This window comes from Impatiens glandulifera, chromosome 6, assembly GCF_907164915.1.
Source record: "Impatiens glandulifera chromosome 6, dImpGla2.1, whole genome shotgun sequence".
Taxonomy (NCBI): Eukaryota; Viridiplantae; Streptophyta; class Magnoliopsida; order Ericales; family Balsaminaceae; genus Impatiens; species Impatiens glandulifera.
Window position 1 is genome coordinate 42,685,454 of NC_061867.1, and position 19,985 is coordinate 42,705,438.

The window sequence follows — 19,985 nt, forward strand, 5'->3', positions numbered from 1 at the left end:
CCTCTTATCCCCCGGCAACCAACCCCCAATCTCAATCGACCTTTAATCTCGTCACTTCATGATCCTTTATTACCGGTCTCTTATCCTTTGGCAAACCACATCTCAATCACACTTTCACAAGTCTCTTATCCCTTGACAAATCAACCATCAATCTCAATTACACTTTTACACGCCTCTCATCTCTCGATAAACCAACCACCAATTTTAATCATATTTTCACACGTCTTTTATCCCTCGGAAAACCAACCACTAATCTCAATCACATTTTCAATCGCCTCTTATTCCTCGGAAAACCAATTACCAATCTCAATCACTATTTCACACGCCTCTTATATTTCAAAAACCAACCACTAATCTCAATTGACCTTTAATATTGTGACCTCACGATCCTTTGTTACCGATCTCTTATCCCTCAGCAAGCCACATCCCAATCACACTTTCACACGTCTCTTATTCCTTGAAAAATAAACCAACAATCTCAATCAACATTTAACATCGTGATTTCACACTTTAGTCAATCAAATATTTGATTCATATTTTTTAACCACTCTCATTTGTTACCGGTATATTATCTCTCAGCAAAGCACAATCCAATCACACTTGGTTAAAGAGTTGTACTTGTTTTGTTAGATTACAAGTTCGAAACATACATATAATATTTTTTTTAACCGTTTTAAGTTTATGAATATGTTGACACATTATCCGACCCAAATATCCATTTACTCTCACATATATATTCAAATTAACCACATCTCTCGACTCGGCAAACCAAACAAATTCAAATTAAACATTATTATTATATATATATTAGTTAGTTAAAATGTTAAATTTATATTGTTAGAAATGTTGCACGTTCATCAAATTTAGTGTTAAATTTAAAATATAAAGTCTTATTAACTTAATTGGTTAAAATGTTGTATTTTTTTTTTTGTCAAGTTATAAGTTTGAAACATATGTATAGTATTTGTAATTTTATTTTTAATTGTTTTAAGTAAAATATTATTATATATATATATATTATAAATTAGTTAATTAAAGAGTTCAGTTATATTATTATGAATGTCTCAAGTTCATCAAATTTAGTGTTGAGTTTAAAGTATAAAGTATTAGCTTAGTTGTTTAAATGGTTATACTTGTTTTTTTTTGTTAGGGTGCACATTTGAAATATATATATCATTTTTAATTTTATTTTTAACTGTTTCAAATTTATAGGCAAGTCAATCCACGATCCGACTCAAAATCTATTTATTTTCAAATAAATATTCAAATTAACCATATCTCTCTACCCGACTAACAAAGTAATTTCAAATTAAACATTATTATTATTCTTTTATATATATATAGATTTTGTGATAAGTAAAAAATACACTAACATAATCCCATTAGTAATAACTAAAGTCATATTTACAAAATTAAAATTTGTAAGTTCATTTCTTACTTAAAAACTCTCTTAATTAAAAGAGATTAGGTTAGTTATGTCTAACTAAACCGGATAAAAAAAATTAATGTTATGAATAACATCAATTTTAGAACAAATACAAAAGTAGATAACAACAAAATAACAATATTTAGGCTAAATTTATTATATATGAATGTTTATTTTTATATTTGAAACAAATAGTATCAACAAGTTAATGAATTAATATTAACTAAAAGCATGGGAATAATTTTTTAACTTAAAACATGAATGAACAAATATTAAATCCAATTTCAAGTTGATTTATGTGTAAAAACTTATTTGTAAGTCCCAACATTAATATATACCATATCTGCCCGAAGTTAGGGGTGCCCTAACAAAAGCTTTTTTTTAACTTGCTAATTTTATGTTATATTAAAAAATATGATAATTTTATTTTATAATTAAAAAATAATAATATAATTTAATTGATTAAATATTATTATAATGTTTATTATGCTCTATAGGTCAAACATTGGTACTTTGTAGAGTGCCTGAGAAAGATCACCCTTAATATATATATCAAATGATCACAAATGAAGATGAATTTGTATATATGATAATGGGTTGATACAATATATTCGGTTCTCATACATTAATTTTATTTTATGCTTTATGAAAACTTTATATTTCAATCCTTAAAAAGAGAATTATATTACTCTTATCAAACTTCAGAAAAAAGAAACTAAGAAAGAGTGACCATAAAATTTTGATTATACTCCATGTGATAAATATAAGTGAATATCAAATCACAATACAAAATACAATAATACAAGTATATATAGAAACAAAAGTTCATCAACTGTGATTAAGGTTTTTGAGGAACAAGAATAAGGAATGATCGAAGAGAGTAAATAACCAAAACAAAGTAGAGCAATGCTGCGACAAATCCCGAGGCCATGGCACCCGCAATATGGTTACAAAACTTCGGAACTTGACCACAAACTGGTAGCCATCCAGCATGTTCATTTCCTTTCTTCCCCACATACCCAATTGCCAAAGCAACCGATATGCTCGAGTCGAGCAAAACACTCACAACCTAATAAGCCAATGTCAAACCGAACCATGAGAAAAAAATCACTTTCCAATGACAAACTTGTTTCATCTTGGGTTATTTGCATCAATTCATCAACCAAAATGTCAAAAAATAAATTTTTCAATAGAAAAGGACATTTTAGTGATTTACCTGAAATAATTCCAAATAACCTACTTTTTCATCGAAAAAGACCTTTTCAAATAACCCAAAATCAAACAAGTTCCTAGGAGTGAAGAAGGGAGAACTTACTATATCCAGAATCAAAACCAACCGCCAGAATGAAAATTTGGAAGGGAGAAAGAGAATCACAAGGCTGTAGGCACTTGCAATTGCATTGGCAATCACAAAATACCTGTCAAAATTGAAATTCAGTTACTTGAATTCATAACATAATTGCCCTCACATGGAAACACTTGTGTATTTGGATCCATTTCCATATAAAAAAAATTAAACCAAAAACATAAACATAAAAGTTACTCACTCGAATGAAGGTGAATTGGTATATTTGGCATCAAAAGTTAAGTTTAGGACGGTTGCAGAATCTCGGGCAGTGACCATGACCAAAGTGGCTGATATGGTTGCACCCAAGGCTATGAGCCTCATCAGAAATGCAAGTGGACCCTGACCCATAGCCATTTGGAGAGTAGAAATGAAACCAACTTCAACAAAAATCAACCACAAGATAGATTTTTTATGAAATGCCTGAAGAGGAGGAAATAACACTATTTTGGACACTTGGGTCTCAATGAGAAAGAATTGAAACTCTTAAATGGCAGAAGACATATAAAAACAAAAGCATATACATAATACACCTCATGGTTCAAGGGACAAATGTAACTTAAGTAGTTGGTAAGATAGATAGTTTGTTGACCTAACATCATATATGATAATTTATTCAAACCCCATCTCTGTACGGCTCTCAAAAAGTTGGTCAACTACAGACAACTCAAATTTCTTAGGACCAACAAAACATACCAAAAGTGCCAATTTGTCCTTTTTTTGGAAGTATTATTGAATTTGAGAACATTTCTAGCTAGCCATTTGATGTACCTACTAAGACTCCAGTTGGATCATGGTATTCATTATGGTACCCAACATCCTATGTCATAATGTTCAAAGGACCATAATATGATTAAGTCTCTTGATCTTTGTTGAAGCATCAAGACTCAGCTGGATAATTAGATTCGTAAACTCCCATAAACCGGTAGGTTTTGGTTTGAGAAATAGAGGTCTGAATGCGTAGAAGAGAACCCAGATGGATTTTGAAACTATATTTTTCACTTAGATTACCTTCGATTAGACTTGGGTTGTCCATATAAATGCCATCAACTCCTTGGACTTCTGACTTCTGTTATTGTGAGCCATGTTCTTTGCTTATGATGTCACGCACGGTTACCCCTTCTCATTCATAACAATTTTCAAAACTCCTATTTTGTAGCTGCCTCTAATTATGAAGTTCTGATATCATTCATCCTGTTCTAGCTGATTCTGTGAGTGGAATTTGAATCTAAGCTCCTTTATGTGACATTGTGTCTAATAGATTTAACATGTTCATGCATGGATTTATTATAAGAATCAAAGTCAATCTATGACTTCTTCTCTTACCACTTGAACTACCCTAGTATGTTTACCACTCTATTTTAATCTTATTATATATATGAGAAATGATTAAGTGAGGGAATTTGGTGAGAGAATGACTTGACATAATCTTATTCGCTGAAAAAATCAAATAATTTCTCTCTTTTCTCTTTTTCCTCCCAATTTTACATTTTTCAACCAATGAAGGTGATGTCAAGTCATTCTTTCACCAAATTCCCTCTCTCTATCACTCCTCTATATATATATACACTATATAGCAACACTTTTTTTAAAATGATTCGAGTGTGAAGACAGTTTTTTTTATTAGAAAATCAATCAAAGAGACATATCTTTTGGTGTTTATGTTCCTGATAACCATCTTTTTCACCTTTTCTAGAGTCGACCAATTCTTTCCAATTACTCTTCTCTCCCCAATATTCCAATCTGATTCAATGATGAAATCGAAACATGGTGGTTCTTTTTCTGTCCCTAATTCATCCTCTTTCTCGGTTACTCCTTCGTCTTTCCTCTTGCTGATAAATCTGGTTCAATTATGCCCCTTGTTGATAGAAAATTCAGGAACTGCAGATGAAATTTTCAATACCTGCTACAAATTTAAAATAACGGTAAGAGATATGACTTGGCTAATTCATTTCGAATTTATATTTATGGTAAAATAAAGAAAAGAAAGGTTCATTACATGTATCCCACATGCTCACGCCATTACCAATAAGAAGAATTTTGAAACTTAGAACATGGAAAATCACCAAGTCATGTCTTTAATATTTGATAGAATATGATCACCACTATTTGAGAGAATTATCTCAATCAAATTGATAGTTAAATCAATCTGGGATTACTCCTGTGTTGATAACAGTTCAAAATTGTTTCAAGTTGAACTGACACTCCATAGACTCTAAAGGATAAAATATGGATGCTGACAAAAAAATGGTAATGAGTCCCCTGATGAAAATGTCAAGCTCTATCGAAAGAATACAAAGAGGGTCCAATTTTTTTTAAAAAAATATGACAATTAAGACTTTTATTGACCAAAATAATTCAAAACATTAAGTAAACTAAAAACTTCAAATGTAAATAATCCAAAGCAAGGAAATGAGTTAATTTTCAAACCAAAAACACCAAAATTCAAGCTAAAAAACCCTGTCAATAGTTAATCAAAATTATTCAAAAGTAAATCTCAATATTCTTCACTTTTTCTATGCCTTAACCCGTCCATAAAACTTTTGCTTTTCTTCGGTTGTCTGGAAACGACCATGTCCAAATTTAGAAGAAGTGTCAATGAATTTAAGCTTAATCTCCTCCAGTGCAAGCCTAGAAGTCTGTGTGAGTAACGATTGTCTTAAAGTAAGAACCCGCTTCTTCGGTCCAACACAACCTCCCTTTATCATCAAGTAATCTTCTTTCACGATTCCATAGCGTGGGAAACCTCCCATTGGTGTTATATCTTTCTCAGTCCTAACATCACAAAATTCAAGTCAGATTTGACATTTCAAAAATACATCAATAATATAAAAGGAATACTAACTAACGGAAAATGTTTACATGTCAAACTCGGTAATGGCAGTATGAGACTCCTGACCAGCTTTCCCGACCTTATAAATCTTCTTATTCAACTCAGTTCGATGATGGTATCCATTCTGACCCGCCCTAGCAACTGTAAAAGATACTCTAGCAGGATGCCATGCACCAATACAGGCCACTTTTCGAAGGCCACGATGAGTCTTGCGAGGAAGTCGGCTAACACCCCATCTAGTAACAACACCTTCATATCCTTTACCCTTTGTTACGCCAATAATGTCAATCATCTCATCTTTCTGAAACACAGCATCTATAGGAACTTGCTTCTCAAAGAAACTGTATGCATAATCAACCTTTTGATGTGTATTTCCACCGTTAACTTGAATTTCCATAATGTCTGCTTTCTTTTTCTTCAGTCCCTTCATCTTTCGAGTCTGAAATTTGGAAATTATCATGATTGTGACAAAATATAGAGGTTGTTTTCAAATAGGGGCAATATATGACCAATTCAAATGCGTGAAATACCTGAGTATGGGCCAAAACACGAATTACAGAGCAGTATTTCTTTAATTTCTCCAACTGAGTTGTGATATCTTTCTTCCCTTCTTCAGTTTCATACTTCTTTGAATACTTTGTGAAAGCCTTCTTCTTTGATTTGCAGTAATTTTTGTAGAATCTCCTCTTTGCCTCCTCACTCAAATGTTGAGCCCAGACAGTGTTTAGACTGCGGAGGCCACGTGAAGTTTTGACATAGCCTACTACACCCACAATAACCATTGGTGGTGCTTCAATAATGGTCACAGCCTCACATGCTTCCTTCTTGTTGAGCTCTACAAAATAAATAAAAAAATCCATGTAAAACTATGAGCAATTCATCACTGACACCTAAAAAACTGTAATTAGGCTATGCAACATTAAATTAAGATCTTGATCAATGATGGGTTATCAAATCAATTAAAAAATTTGAACATTAAAGAAAAAAGATATTTAAGTCATGCAACCTAAATAATCCAATTTCATCAAACAATAGTGAAAAGATGATGTAATTGAATCTCACAATTCACAACTTCATTAGTAAAAACTTTTAGCTTTAAAAAAAGAAAACTCACTTGAACCGGGCTTCTCAACTTCTCTCACAATGTGGGTCATTCCTGCTTTGTAGCCTATGAAAGAAGTCAACCTGCAGGGCTTTGTTGGATCGTCCTTGGGAAAGGCTTTCACTAGATAAGAAAGTATTAACAATATGAGAAAAGCTGACAGTTTTCACTAAATTAAATGGAGAACCCTTTTCACTCATAGTTTTGGGCATACAACATACCCTTAAATATGTTTGAGTATAACACCTATTAGCATTCAGCAAAACATTAATTTACTTCAGCCAAGTTTGAATGAATTTAAAGCTGTTGTATTTAGAATTATGTTAATTCATCATATACATGTTATTTAACCTCTTGATGGACATAATACTTCAACAATTCTATAAGACCACTGAATCTACCCTAACACAAAGAGATGAGACAATTTAGGCCCTGAACAAAGATTTGTAAGTTAGTCAACGCATTTCTTCAAAAACTATTACATCTTATCTATCAAAACTAGTACTAGAATATGAACTTTAGCTTCATGTCACAAGATATGAGACTAATATAACCTTTTTACTGGAAATACCATTAAAAATACATCATCAATTGTAATATTAATGATTTCATAAAATAGAAATCAACCTTTTCCACGTTGTCTGTTGGCCCTTTTCCTCGGAAGAAATCCCAAGGAACCATGTCTAGGATGCTCAAACTTGCGGTGAGACATTTCTGTTTCTTAGTGAAAACTAATCTGCAAAAGATTTAGTTCTAAATATTGTATCTTTTTTCACCAGCATGTTCAAATTATACAATAAATTGATAAATGTGATCAGTCAGATAGCTTTTACCAAAAAAATACAAAGATTTGGGGATTAAAAGATCAAAAACACAGTAGAACATCAAAATCACAAGAAGAAAAGAGTGATTGAAAATGTATAGGTTATATAGTGATAAGAGTATTAGAATCATAATATAAACTCATAACTGCGTTTTGTGATTGCAAACATGAGATGCAGCCATCATTCCAAGCAGAAGACATAGAAATGCTTCCTCACCACAGGCCTATGACAGTTTTACGTGTCAATTCTCAGGGGCTCATTCGTTTGCCTCTTACAAATACCCTAGATTCCCGGGATACATGCAAATGAGCCCTATCGAGACTCCAGCCTTGGTTAAGTATGGGAGAACATTTCTCCATCATCCGTTGAAAACAAGCCGGCATCAACATATCGCAAACGAAAAGGCATATGAAAACAATATATAAGATAGTAAAATCATCAAAATCGTAACTGGAAGCATCAGAACCTTTATTTACCACAAAAACATTGATTAGAAAAACAAAAAAACATAGCGAGAAGATCAAATAGAATCGGCGATTCAGATCTGATTTAACATTACCCGAATACAAATGATGCGGGCTAGTTAGAATTATGAAACCAGCTGAAGAATTCAAGAGAACAATACAGTAATCAAAAGGAAAACAATCGGAAAATTAAACAACACTACCTCGGAAGAACAGAAGAGAGAAAGTAATCAACTCGTGATGCTATAACCTGTAACCCTATATGATCGATTAGCTTGTGTATTTATATAAAGAGGCCTTGAAGGATAGCAGCCCTTGGATTGAAAAACCCTAATTTCCTGAATTGACAAGATTATGGATGGTAATGGGTATACCCGATACCCGTGGTACCCGATGGTCGGATTTGGGTTCATGTATTTTAAATTGGGGTCGGGATGAAGACTGATAATGATTATTCGATCGGGTTCGAGTTCGAAGATGAGAGTGTACAAAACCCAAACCCGATACCCGAAATATTAATATTAAATATATATATATATTAAAAATTAAATTGACTTTTCAAATTTCAAATGAATACCATCGTTATAAATTTACATTAAATATATTAATTAATTAGTTATACCAAATTAATTTAATTCATATTCAATCACTGAATCTTTCTTTCTTTAATAATAAATTTTTTTTCTCTCTATTCATTTTTTATTTTCAGTATTAACATCTCTTTATCTCACTTTTATTTTAACATTTTTTCTAATTTTTGTTAAACTTCTCTCTAATTTCTATTGTTGAAGTTCATATATGTATATTGTTTAACTTCTAGAATATAACTATATAAGTAAGTAATATTTTTATATTTAATTTTAATATTTAGTATTTAGTATATATTTAGAAAATAATAAATAAAAATTCATATTTTAATTGGGTAATGGGGTATCCGGCGAATTAAGAATAAAGATACAAATAGATATATCCGTCAAGTTCGGGTTCAGGGATGGATAATAAAATAAAAATCGGGTTCGGGGATGAGTACTTTACTACCCGGCGTCGGGTAAGGTACCCATTGCAATCCCTAGGCGAGATGTAAAGCCCATTGCCATTATTATTTTATTTAAAAAATGTTTTATCCTTTTTTAAAAAAGGTTTTAAAGTCATATAATAATGTTTAATTTTAAAGTGATTAATTTGTGTGAGAGTAAAATGATTATTTTGGTCGAATTTTGAGTTCAGACGCCATAAACTTAAAATGGTTAAAAATAAAATTAAAAATGGTATACATGTTAAAAAAGAGAATTTGGTTAATTAAAAAAAAATTAATATATTTTTTTATTTTAATAATAAATCTAAACCAATAAAATTAATAATTCAAACTTTATTTAGAATATTAATAAAAAAAATCAACATTAATAATATAATAATAATTTATATATATATATATATATATATATATATTAAACCTTAGTAAAAAAAATAATAAATTTTAAAAATAAATATTTAATTTAAATATATTAAAATAATAAGTATTTATTAATTATTTTAAAATTATATATATATATATAAATATATATTTTTAATTATTAGTCATATAAATTATATTGCATACACAAAATTATAAATATAAATTAACAATCTTAAGTGGTCTATTGGTTGAAGGTTAATATTATATAATGTAGACCATGATTCAAAACTCGTTAAGTACAATTTTAAACTATTAAAAGACATTGATGATTAATATGTGAAATAAAAACGTTGGTTAATCGAAGTGAGGAGATAGTTGAATGCGAATGATATTAATGGTTGGGTAAATGACATTCACGATATGGAAGGAGATGGTTTATTGTTTGTTGATTTGGCCGAAGTGAAAGTGTAATGTCACAAGATTATATGTCAATTGAGGTGGATAAAAATATGGAATGAGATGGTTGATTAGTCGAAGTGAGTATGTCACACGATGAGAGGTCGACTAGTCAATTGAGGTGAATAAAAATATGGAATGAGATGGTTGGTGAGAGATCGATTGGGGTTTGATGTGCCAAAATGAGGATAAAAGAGATTGGTAATGTACCAAAGTATAAATTTAAGGTCACGGTATGAGATGTCCGATTTAGGTGGATAAATGTGAAATGAGATGTGAGATGGTAAGTCGAAGTGAGGATAAGTAAGTCGGTTGTTTATCGTAAAATATATGAGTAGATGGATTGTTTGACCGAAATGAAAGTACAATTTCAAGATGAGAGGTCGATTGAGATTAGTGGGATAAGTTGGTTTTGATTAATCGAAGTAAGTAAGGTCACGCTATGAGAGGTCAATTGGGAGATTGATGGGTCAAAGTGATGGTAAAAGATATTGATAACGTTGGAGATGGTTGATTTGACCAAAATGAAATTTTGTAAAGTCACACAAGAGAGACTGATTATGGTGTTGATAAATGTGTAATGAGATGGTTAGTAATCTAAAGTGAGAATAAAAAAGTCAAGTTGTATATAGTAAAATATGCGAGGAGATGAGTCACGAGATAAGAGGTCAGTTGGGGACTGGTGACCAAAGTGAAGAGTAAAAGAGATTGGTGATGTTGGAGATGGTTGATTTGACCGAAGTGAAAATGTAAGGTATGATATGTCAATTATTGTGATGGATAAATGTGGAATGAGATGGATGGTTAGCCGAATTGAGGATAAAGAATGTTAGTTGTATATTGTAAAATATGTTAGGAGATGAGTTGTTTGACGAAGTAAAAACAAGATCGAGATGAGAGGTCGATTGTGAATTGATGGATAAATGCGGAATGAGATGGTTAATGAGTCAAAGTAAAAGTAAGGTAACGAGATGAGAGATCAATTGGAGTGGATAAATGTGGAATGAGATGTATGGTTAACTAAAGTGAGGATAAGAATGTCGGGTTATATACTATAAAATATGTGAAAAGATGAGTTGTTTGATGAAGTAAAAATAAGGTCTTCGAGAGAATAAAGGTCGATTGTGATTGATGGATAAATATAAAATGAGATGAATTTTGATTAGTCGAGGTGAAAGTAAGGTAAAGAGATAGATGTCGTTTGAGAAAGAATTTAATATTGGTGATTAAAATATGCGAGAAAATTAGTTGTTTGACCAAAATGAAAGTTAAGGTCACGAGATGAGAAGTCCGATTTGTATTGGTAGATAAATGTGAAATGAGATGGTTGGTTAGTTTGAGTGTTTTATGATCACGAGATGAAAGATTGATTCGGCTTTGATGGGCTAAAGTGATGGTAAAAAAGAGATTGGTAATGTTTAAGATTTTTGATTAACCAAAGTGAAAGTGCAAGGTCACGAGATGAGATGTTTATTGGAAAAAAATATGTGATGAGATATTTGAGAAGATGAACTGTTTTACCAAAGTGAATAAAATGTGTAATGAAAGTGTTTTATTTTTTATTTTAATTTATTATTCGTGATTTATTAATAATTTTAAATATTAAAATATATTATAATTTTTTGTTAAATTTATTTTGTTTATATTTTTATATGTGTGAGTCGCACATAAATCTTTATAGTTTCATTAAAAACCTCAAAATAGAGAAAAAAATAACATGAATTCAAAAATCAAGTTAGACAAACCCTAGACTTGATTTTTAAAGTAATCATAACAAACTAAGGAATACAAGCAACAAACAAATAACAATCCAACAAAATATTCTCAATTTTCAATGGTAGGTGTCGCTTACCGTCGTCGCTTACTTCTGAAAAAAATGGATAAGATGGGGAGCAAACAATAACATCAGTGATGATTAGAAGCCTATACCCTTCTTAATGTGGTGGACAATTTGGAAAGAAAGGAATATAAGAACATTTCAAGAGAAAAGTTTTGGAGCTTAAAGAATCAAAGGCTTTATGCTCCACGTGTTTGCTTCTATTCGTAAAAGGAGATTTTGTACTGGTTGATAATTTTTTAATCTTATTGACATTTAGTCTTATTCTTCTATTCTTTTGTTTTTGTTTTTCTTCTCCTTCCCATATGTAATTCACTAAACGTATCTTGCGTTTTATTTTCAATGAAAAATCGATATTTTTTCAAAAACAAAGAGTGTCCAATTTATAAATACCTCTTTGGATTGAACTCCAACCCATTACGATTGCAAATAATGATTTTGAAGCCTACCTCCAAGCATAGATGAAGTTTTTTCAGAAGTTTGTCATGAAGAACTTCGCCTCTAATTGTTGGACTAAAAGCCTTAATCACAACTTTTCAATCTTTCACCCTTATGTCCAAAAGTCTCGATGAAGTCATGACTCTTGCAATTCGAAACCCTAGACCCAATTTTGAATCTAAGAAGGAAAATCACCCATTGTGTGACCACTATCGGAAAGGTCGATGTTGGGTCATTCATAGAAACCTTTAGATTAGAAGCCTTATTCATCCATCATCGCCTTCTAGAGAAGGATATAACTTAGAATAAACCAAACAAAATTCTTTGCTCAAATTCTTAGCCAATTTCTCTAGACAAAAGACATCCTTTATCTTAGTCCACGTGCGAACAGTCCCAAAAAATATTTTGGGGCAACGCCATTTTTACCGCTTCCTATCTCCTCAATCGCATATCATCGAAAATTCTTCAACTCCGAAATCCCATACAAGGTCTTTCTCTATCTTTCCCACATATTAAAGCCATTTATTTCGTTCTTCCTCCCAACTTTTTCCAATGTTTCTCAAATGTTGAAGTGGTTAGTTCAATAAATTAGTGTTAGTCGGATTTTTAGTAAATATGTCCTTTTATAGAAATTAATTATGTTTAATTTAATTTTTTTTTGAGTTATGTAACCAGATACACCAAGAAGTTAGTAGTGAATTCTATTTTCTACTTTTGTATGGCTATAAATAGTCACCTATTTTCGGTTTTTGAATAACAATGAATACATGCATTTTCTATACATTTTTGTCTCTAGATTTGGTATCAGAACCAGCTAGAGCTGGTTTGTCAAAAAAACTTTGTGAGTGTGAGAAGTAACAATATTATCTTTGAGTGATTTGTGTGAAGAATGACAAAAAAAAATAGTTTTGTTCAACCATCATTTGATGGATTTATGATCATTGATCCATGTTGATGGATAATTTTCTTATATCAAAAGAGTATTGGAGTATATAGAAGAAGGAATTCCAGCTGAACTAGAAGAGAAAACTATTGAAACTAAGGTGAATGCGTACAATGATGCGAAATTGAAGGATTTAAAAGGCAAATAACTATTTTTTTAGGCCATTGATAGAACATTTCTTCAGACTATTCTAAATACTAGATCAACCAAAAGCATTGGGATTCCACGAAGAAGCATCAAGGAACTGATCGTTTTCAACTATTACAATTGCCAGCTTTCTCAAAAGGGATTTTGTGGTGTTACAGACAAAGGCAGAAGAGTTGTGAATGCATACTTTTTACGTACCTGAACCATTGTCAACAAGATGAGACAACACAATGGAAATGTAGATACAAGAATGTATAAGAAATGCATGTATTCCTTATTATTCAATAATTGAAAAGAGATGACTATTTATAGCCTTAAAAAAGCGGAAAAATAGGATCCACTACTAACTTCGTGGTGTTACTAATTACATGACTAAAAAAACTAAATTAAACATAATTGATTCCTAAAAGAACATATTTGTTAAAAACTCGACTAACACTAACTTATTGGACTAACCACTTCAATATTTCTCCTTTAAAGTGAATAATTGAATTCAGTTTAGAACTGATACAAAACACATGTCAAGTAAACATTTGAGACTCACAAACAATTTCAGTTTTAGTAGTTTTGTCATTATATCAACAACTTGATTTTGACTATAACAATGAGCTAACTTAACAACTCATTCTTTAGTAAGATCAGAAAGAAAGTAAAACCTAACATCAATGTATTTGCTACGACCATAGAAAAATGTTTTTCAGAAATAGCAATACTTGAACTGTTATCGCAGACAATTTTGGATTAGGTATGAATAAAATATCTTCTAGTATAATTATGCACTCACCATTATCTGACTAATGAAGATACTCTAGAATTCTTCGTAACCAGATTGCATGAGTTGCTGCAACAAATTCTATTTCAGTTGTGGACAATATAACAATCTCATGCTTCTTTGATAGCAAAAACACAGCACCAGAACCCAGCTGAAAAAATATCTTAATGTACTTTTACGATTGTCCAAATCACCAACATAGTCATTATCTGTGTAGCTTTCAGACTTTACATCTCCTCCATTTTTGTAGAGAATACCATAATCATACATCCATTTCAAGTATCGTAATACTCTTTTTGCTGCATTATGATGAAGTTTTGTAGGACAGTCCATATATCGAGTATGTTGTCTTACAACAAACATAATAGCAGGTTGTGTTGCTGTAAGATACATGAAACTGTCAATTAATTATTTACACTGACCGCTATCAACCTTATTTCCACTCTCATCTTTAGTAAGATGAGAACCAAGAACAACTGAATTATGAAATGTATTGCAATTAGCCATTCCAAATTTCTCCATTATCTCTTTTATGTACTTTTCATGACATATAAAAACACCTTCTTTCTTCTGCATCAAGCTTGTTAAAATCGAGAATTTACGTGTAAAATCGTTGTCTAGTTGTAAACTCGTAAAATCTAAAGTTTACTTGAAATCGTAAGAGTTTAATTTGAAAAAATAATAGTTATATATTATTATTATTATTTATATATATAATTAAATATTTTATATATTTAGTCAATTTTAAAATTTTATATATTTAAATATAAAATTAATTAAAAAATAATAATAAATAAAACACTGTAAAAAATTATACTTAAAATTAATTATATTAATTAATTTATTTGAATAAATAATAAATTTATTTTTAATTTTTAAATATAAATATAAATATAAATTTATTTTTTAAAACATAAAATCGTATAATATTGTAAAATCGAAATTATTTATAAATTCGTAAAATCGTAAAATCTTATTATTGTAAATTTTAAATCGTAAGAGTTATTTAAAATCAGACTTGTTAACCTAATGTAAAATCGTAAAATCGTAAGATTTTAAGAGTTAACTCGAAATTTTAACAACCTTGTTCTGTATCACTTCTATCCCAAAAAAATACTTTATCTGCCCAAGATCTGTCATGTCGAGTTTTTGCATCATTAAACTCTTGAATTTGTTAAACATCACTTCATCATTACCAATGAATATGAGATCATCAATATAGATACAGACGATGAAAATTTTACTTTCACCTCCCATCTTGACAAAAAGTGTATGTTCATAAGGATATCGAAAGAAAATTTTCTCTACTAAAATAGGCTTCTATGCGACTGTATCAGGCTCATGGAGCTTGCTTGAGTCCATATAGAACTTTCTTGAGCTTATAAACTTTATTTGTTTCTACTTTTACCATATAGCCAACTGGCGGTGCTACAAAACTTCTTCACTGCGATCTCTATGTTGAAAAACTGACTTAACATCAAGCTGAAATATGTTCCACTCTTTTTGTGCTATAAGAGAGATCACCATAAGAACTATCTCCAAGCATGACACATGAGAAAATAATTCTTCATAATCCACTCCATGCTCTTGAGTGTACCCTTTTGCTACCAAACGGGCGTTGAGCTTCTCCACTTCTCAATGTTCATTCAACTTTGTTTTGTAGACCATTTCACTCCCACCTTCTTTGTATTAGTTGGTAAATCAGTAACTCCCAAATATTATTTCTTTCAATAAATACCATCTCAACATCCATTGTATTGCAGCTCTCCATGGTGCACTCTTTACAGAATCTTCAAAATACGCAGGATCAATTGAAGTTGTCATCATTGCAAATAACACAACATCATAATCTTGTTCTTCATTTAAGAGACCTTCTCCACTAATGTAATCTCTCATCCACAATAAATGTCTTCTTTCTCTTACTTGAACAATTGGTGAAAGAGAACTATCACTAGAACTTGAAGCCTGACTTATGGTGCAACAACTGCAGTTTGAACTGTAACATCAGTAGTTTTTTCCACAATTTCAACTTGCACAATTATTTCACGTGTAGCAGTAGTTGAGTCTTCTTCCCATTCTAAATCAATAAGTGTAGCTTTCTCATGTTCTTTATCTCATTGTCAGCTTCCATCCTCTTCAAACACCACATCAAGACTTACTATAATCTTCTAAGAGAGGTTTATATAATCGATATGCTTTAAATTCTTTAAAGAACCCAAGTAGGATACATTTGATACTCTTGTCATCCAACTTGATGCGCTTGTCAGAAACATGAGCATGAAAAATGAAGCCAAACACTCAAAAGTGAAGAACAATGGCTTAACACCTCTCCAAGGTTCTTCTAATGTCTTATTCTTTACTGCACGTGTTGGACTTCTAATCTGGACATAAATTTCTAAATTCACAGCTTTTGCCCAAAAAGATTTTGGAATGTGTGCTTCTCAACAAGGAGACTACGAACCATGTTCATGAGAGTTCGATTCTTCCTCTCTGCAACTCTATTTTTTTGTGGAGTATATAAAGCTGTCAACTGTCTTTGTATGCCATTGTCGCTCTTTCTACTGTTGGACATAGGCTTGATAGATCCACATATGTCAGCATGTATCAGTTGAAGAACTTGAGTAGCTCTCAATGTAGTCTCTAGTGGGAAAGAAAGTCTATGTTGTTTGCCTTGTAAACACACTTCACATACTTTAGATATGACTCCAAGTGAAGGTAAGCCATTTACCATTTCCTTTTGTTGAAGAATTCTTAATTCTTTGTGATTCAAGTGACCATATCGACGATGCCACAATTGAACCACATCTTCAGCAACATATTAACACATCTCGTTATTCTTCTTTATATTTGCAACGAGCTTGAACATTCGATTTGAAGACATTATAATTTCTGCAACTAGTCCCCTATGAACATGGTAAAGTGTGCACTTCCCTTATTTAATGACAATTTTCAGACTCTTATCAGCTATCAATCCAATACTAAACAAATTGTTTGTCAAATCTGGAATATAGAACACACTATTGATGACCTGAGTAATGTCATTCACCATCATCATAATAGTTTCTTTTCACATCACTTTCACACATGAGTTGTTGCATAGTTTTACTATTTTACTGAAACCTTCGTCAAGAACTCAAAACAACTCTTTATTGTAACTCATTTGGTTACTATAGCCTGAATCAAGGTACTGCATACATATTTCATCTTCATTTGTCTTTCCTTCATCTGTATAAGACATTAACAACATTTCTTCTTATGTTTCCACATAGTGTGCATTCTCTTGTGATTTTCCTGGATATTCATACTGAAGATGTCCAAGCCTATGACAACCAAAACATTCAATAGTTGATCTGTCATAGTTATGTCTCCCATTGCCTCTACTTCTATCTCGAAAGATACTATGTCTCTGTCCTCTTGAAAACTTCCATATGTAACCTTCAAGGCCTGCTCCTCATCAATATGTGCTGACATTCGTTGCTCATTAACTAATAAGTTGCTTTGCAGTTCATCAATGTAAATAATGTTGAGATCTTTTGACTCTTTAATTGAACAAATCACATAGACAAAATTAGGGGTCATCGATCTTAGTATATTTTTCAACAACATCTTCATCACTTACCTTACCCTTGTGATGCCTTATCTTATTGACAATGGTTAAGGTATGCGAAAAATATGCATTCACAACTCTCCTACCTTCATCTGTAACACCTCAAAATTCCTTTTGAGTGTTTACAATTGTGATGGTTGAACACAATTAGTTTTTATGATGTTTCTTCTTCATGAAATCCCAAATGTTTTTGGCTGATCCAGTATCTAGAATAGTCTGAAGAACGTTTCTTTCAATAGCCTTAAAAAGATAGTCCTTTGCCTTCAAATCCTTCATTTCTGCATCATTGTACGCCTTCACCTTAGCTTCCGCAGCTTTCTCTTCTGGTTCAGCTAGAATTCATTCTTCTACGATACCCCAATACTCCTTTGATCTAAAAAAATTCTCATCAACATGGACCAATGATCATAAAACCCATAAAACTTTGGAATTGATAGTTGAACAAAACTACTTTTTGTTACCATTCTTCACTCAAATCACTCACTCACTCACAGATAAAACTGCTACTTCTCACACTCATAGAGGTTTTTTTGACAAACTAGCTCTAACTAGTTCTAATCCAAAATTTAAAGACAGAAATGTATAGGAAATGCATGTATTTCTTATTATTCAATAGTTGAAATGAGATGGCTATTTATGGCCTTAAAAAACAGAAAAATAGGACTCACTACTAATTTTGTGGTGTTACTAGTTACATGACTAAAAAAAAATTAAACATAACTGATTCCTAAAAAGACATACTTACTAAAAACTCAATAAACACTCACTTATCAGACTGACCACTTCAACCATTTGTTTATATTCACTCTCATAATCGAAGCAAAGTTGACCTTAAATTTGTAAAATGTATCTTCATTGGAGAATGCACCCCTCACAAGTGTAAATGTTATTCTCTCGTAATTTGATGTAAGTATCTCTTTATCCATTGGATTGTGAATGTAAGTAGCCGAAGTCTTCGAAAAACTTCACTCTCTTCGGACTAGTTTAAATATGAAACCTAACCATAAACATGTAATAATAAAAAAAATCTTAAACTAATCATCTCATATATGATAGACTATATAATATTATCACCGAAGACATTTTCTCTTTTTCTGATAGTGAGAGTTTTTGCTTTTCTTAAAAATCTTAAACTACTCATACATTTTTTTTAATTACCCAAATTGAACTTTAAACATGAATACTCAATTTCATAAAATCAAACAAAATTTTTGAATGGGTTGAATTGGAAACTCAAGAAAACTAACGAATACTTGTCACTGGTGGAGAGAATTGGATGATTTCTTGTAGAATAATGTGACTTGAGTTGAAGAGGGTTTGCAAATTTAGGTCATATATGCTTGTCTTATTTCTTTGCAAGGTCTTGTTTGTTTGCTTGGTTTTTAATTTCTGGTTAGTTTTACTAGGTGTATTATTATAATATTATCAATGACAAAAAAATGATACATTTTCTAAGACTAATCTATTTGGCGATGATTCTAGCTAAGAGACTAAGTTAGTTCCTGGGGATGCATCTGGACAGTCTGAGCCTATAGAGGTGTTCACACTCACAAATGAGAATGTAGAACTAAGTTGGATGAGAGGAGAAGCGCATTACTATTGTTGCGACGATACAATCCACATTTGGGCAAGACATTGATGCCGATAAAGTGAGATGTATCCAAAGTTGTTAAAATCTCGAGTCTACTCTTAAAATCTTTACGATTTCATATAAGGTTAACGAGTCTGATTTTAAGTAAACTCTTAAATAAGTAATTTTTTACGATTTTAAATTTACGATAATAAGATTTTACGAGTTTATAAATAATTTCGATTTTACGATTTTTTATGATTTTACGTTTAAAAATCAAATTTATATTTAAAAATTAAAAAATAATGTTATTATTTATTAAAATAAATAAATTAATATAATTAATTTTGTAAGTATAATTATTTTATATTTTTATTTATTTATTATTAATTTTTAATTAATTTTATATTTTAATAAATAATTTTTTTTAAACTGGTTAAGTATAAATTACTTAATTATATATATATATATATATATAAATAATATATAATTATTATTTTTTTTTTAAATTAAACTTTTACGATTTTAAGTAAACTCTAGATTTTCCGAGTATACAGCTGGTCAACAATTTTACGTAAACTTTCGATTTTGACCGCCTTGAATGTACCAATTAAGAGACAACCCAAAATGATTATATACATTGTGAAGGAAAAGCTCAATCCCATAAAAGCCTTGTATCAGTCTATTATCTTGACGACAATGATACAATTGGAAGAGTTTAGAAGATTTTAAGAAAGCATTTACCAGAGTGAAAATAATAAAGAATGTAAATGTTTTGTAATGGGTAGGAATGTATGGATTTCTAATGGCTGTTGGCCTCTGCAT

The 19,985-nt window shown here is 31.0% G+C and overlaps 3 protein-coding genes across 3 annotated transcripts; all 3 read right to left on the reverse strand.

The window, feature by feature from the left end:
• Nucleotides 1–2,213: 2,213 nt before the first annotated feature.
• Nucleotides 2,214–3,543, reverse strand: LOC124942633 (CASP-like protein 1C1). The gene is made up of 3 exons (XM_047483174.1): nt 2,974–3,543; nt 2,742–2,844; nt 2,214–2,495 (listed from the first exon to the last, which is right to left on the reverse strand). Exons 1-3 carry the CDS (start codon nt 3,126–3,128, stop codon nt 2,265–2,267), a joined length of 489 nt encoding a protein of 162 aa, XP_047339130.1. The 5' UTR covers nt 3,129–3,543; the 3' UTR covers nt 2,214–2,264.
• Nucleotides 3,544–5,137: 1,594 nt separating this feature from the next.
• On the reverse strand, nt 5,138–7,482 carry LOC124942311 (60S ribosomal protein L3-2-like). Its single transcript, XM_047482789.1, has 5 exons — nt 7,334–7,482; nt 6,719–6,829; nt 6,135–6,439; nt 5,634–6,043; nt 5,138–5,546 (listed from the first exon to the last, which is right to left on the reverse strand). Exons 1-5 carry the CDS (start codon nt 7,416–7,418, stop codon nt 5,288–5,290), a joined length of 1,170 nt encoding a protein of 389 aa, XP_047338745.1. The 5' UTR covers nt 7,419–7,482; the 3' UTR covers nt 5,138–5,287.
• Nucleotides 7,483–14,005: 6,523 nt separating this feature from the next.
• Nucleotides 14,006–14,505, reverse strand: LOC124943645 (secreted RxLR effector protein 161-like). The gene is made up of 3 exons (XM_047484123.1): nt 14,406–14,505; nt 14,182–14,363; nt 14,006–14,134 (listed from the first exon to the last, which is right to left on the reverse strand). The coding sequence occupies exons 1-3, from the start codon at nt 14,503–14,505 to the stop codon at nt 14,006–14,008; spliced, it is 411 nt and encodes a 136-aa protein (XP_047340079.1).
• Nucleotides 14,506–19,985: the final 5,480 nt, after the last annotated feature.

Bases quoted from the DNA above. Each gene is read 5' to 3' on its own strand.
- LOC124943645 (XM_047484123.1), bottom strand. From the start codon at position 14,505: ATGGAGAAATTTGGAATGGCTAATTGCAATACATTTCATAATTCAGTT. The intron at 14,364-14,405 runs GTCAGTGTAAAT...TGTATCTTACAG, and splicing joins TGGAAATAAGGTTGATAGCG to CAACACAACCTGCTATTATG. The intron at 14,135-14,181 runs GTTGGTGATTTG...ATATTTTTTCAG, and splicing joins GCTACACAGATAATGACTAT to CTGGGTTCTGGTGCTGTGTT.
- LOC124942311 (XM_047482789.1), bottom strand. From the start codon at position 7,418: ATGTCTCACCGCAAGTTTGAGCATCCTAGACATGGTTCCTTGGGATTT. The intron at 6,830-7,333 runs GTTGATTTCTAT...TTTCTTATCTAG, and splicing joins CAACAGACAACGTGGAAAAG to TGAAAGCCTTTCCCAAGGAC. The intron at 6,044-6,134 runs GTATTTCACGCA...TCCAAATTTCAG, and splicing joins GTGTTTTGGCCCATACTCAG to ACTCGAAAGATGAAGGGACT.
- LOC124942633 (XM_047483174.1), bottom strand. From the start codon at position 3,128: ATGGCTATGGGTCAGGGTCCACTTGCATTTCTGATGAGGCTCATAGCC. The intron at 2,845-2,973 runs GTGAGTAACTTT...CAATTTTGACAG, and splicing joins ACCAATTCACCTTCATTCGA to GTATTTTGTGATTGCCAATG. The intron at 2,496-2,741 runs GTAAGTTCTCCC...TTGGCTTATTAG, and splicing joins TGGTTTTGATTCTGGATATA to GTTGTGAGTGTTTTGCTCGA.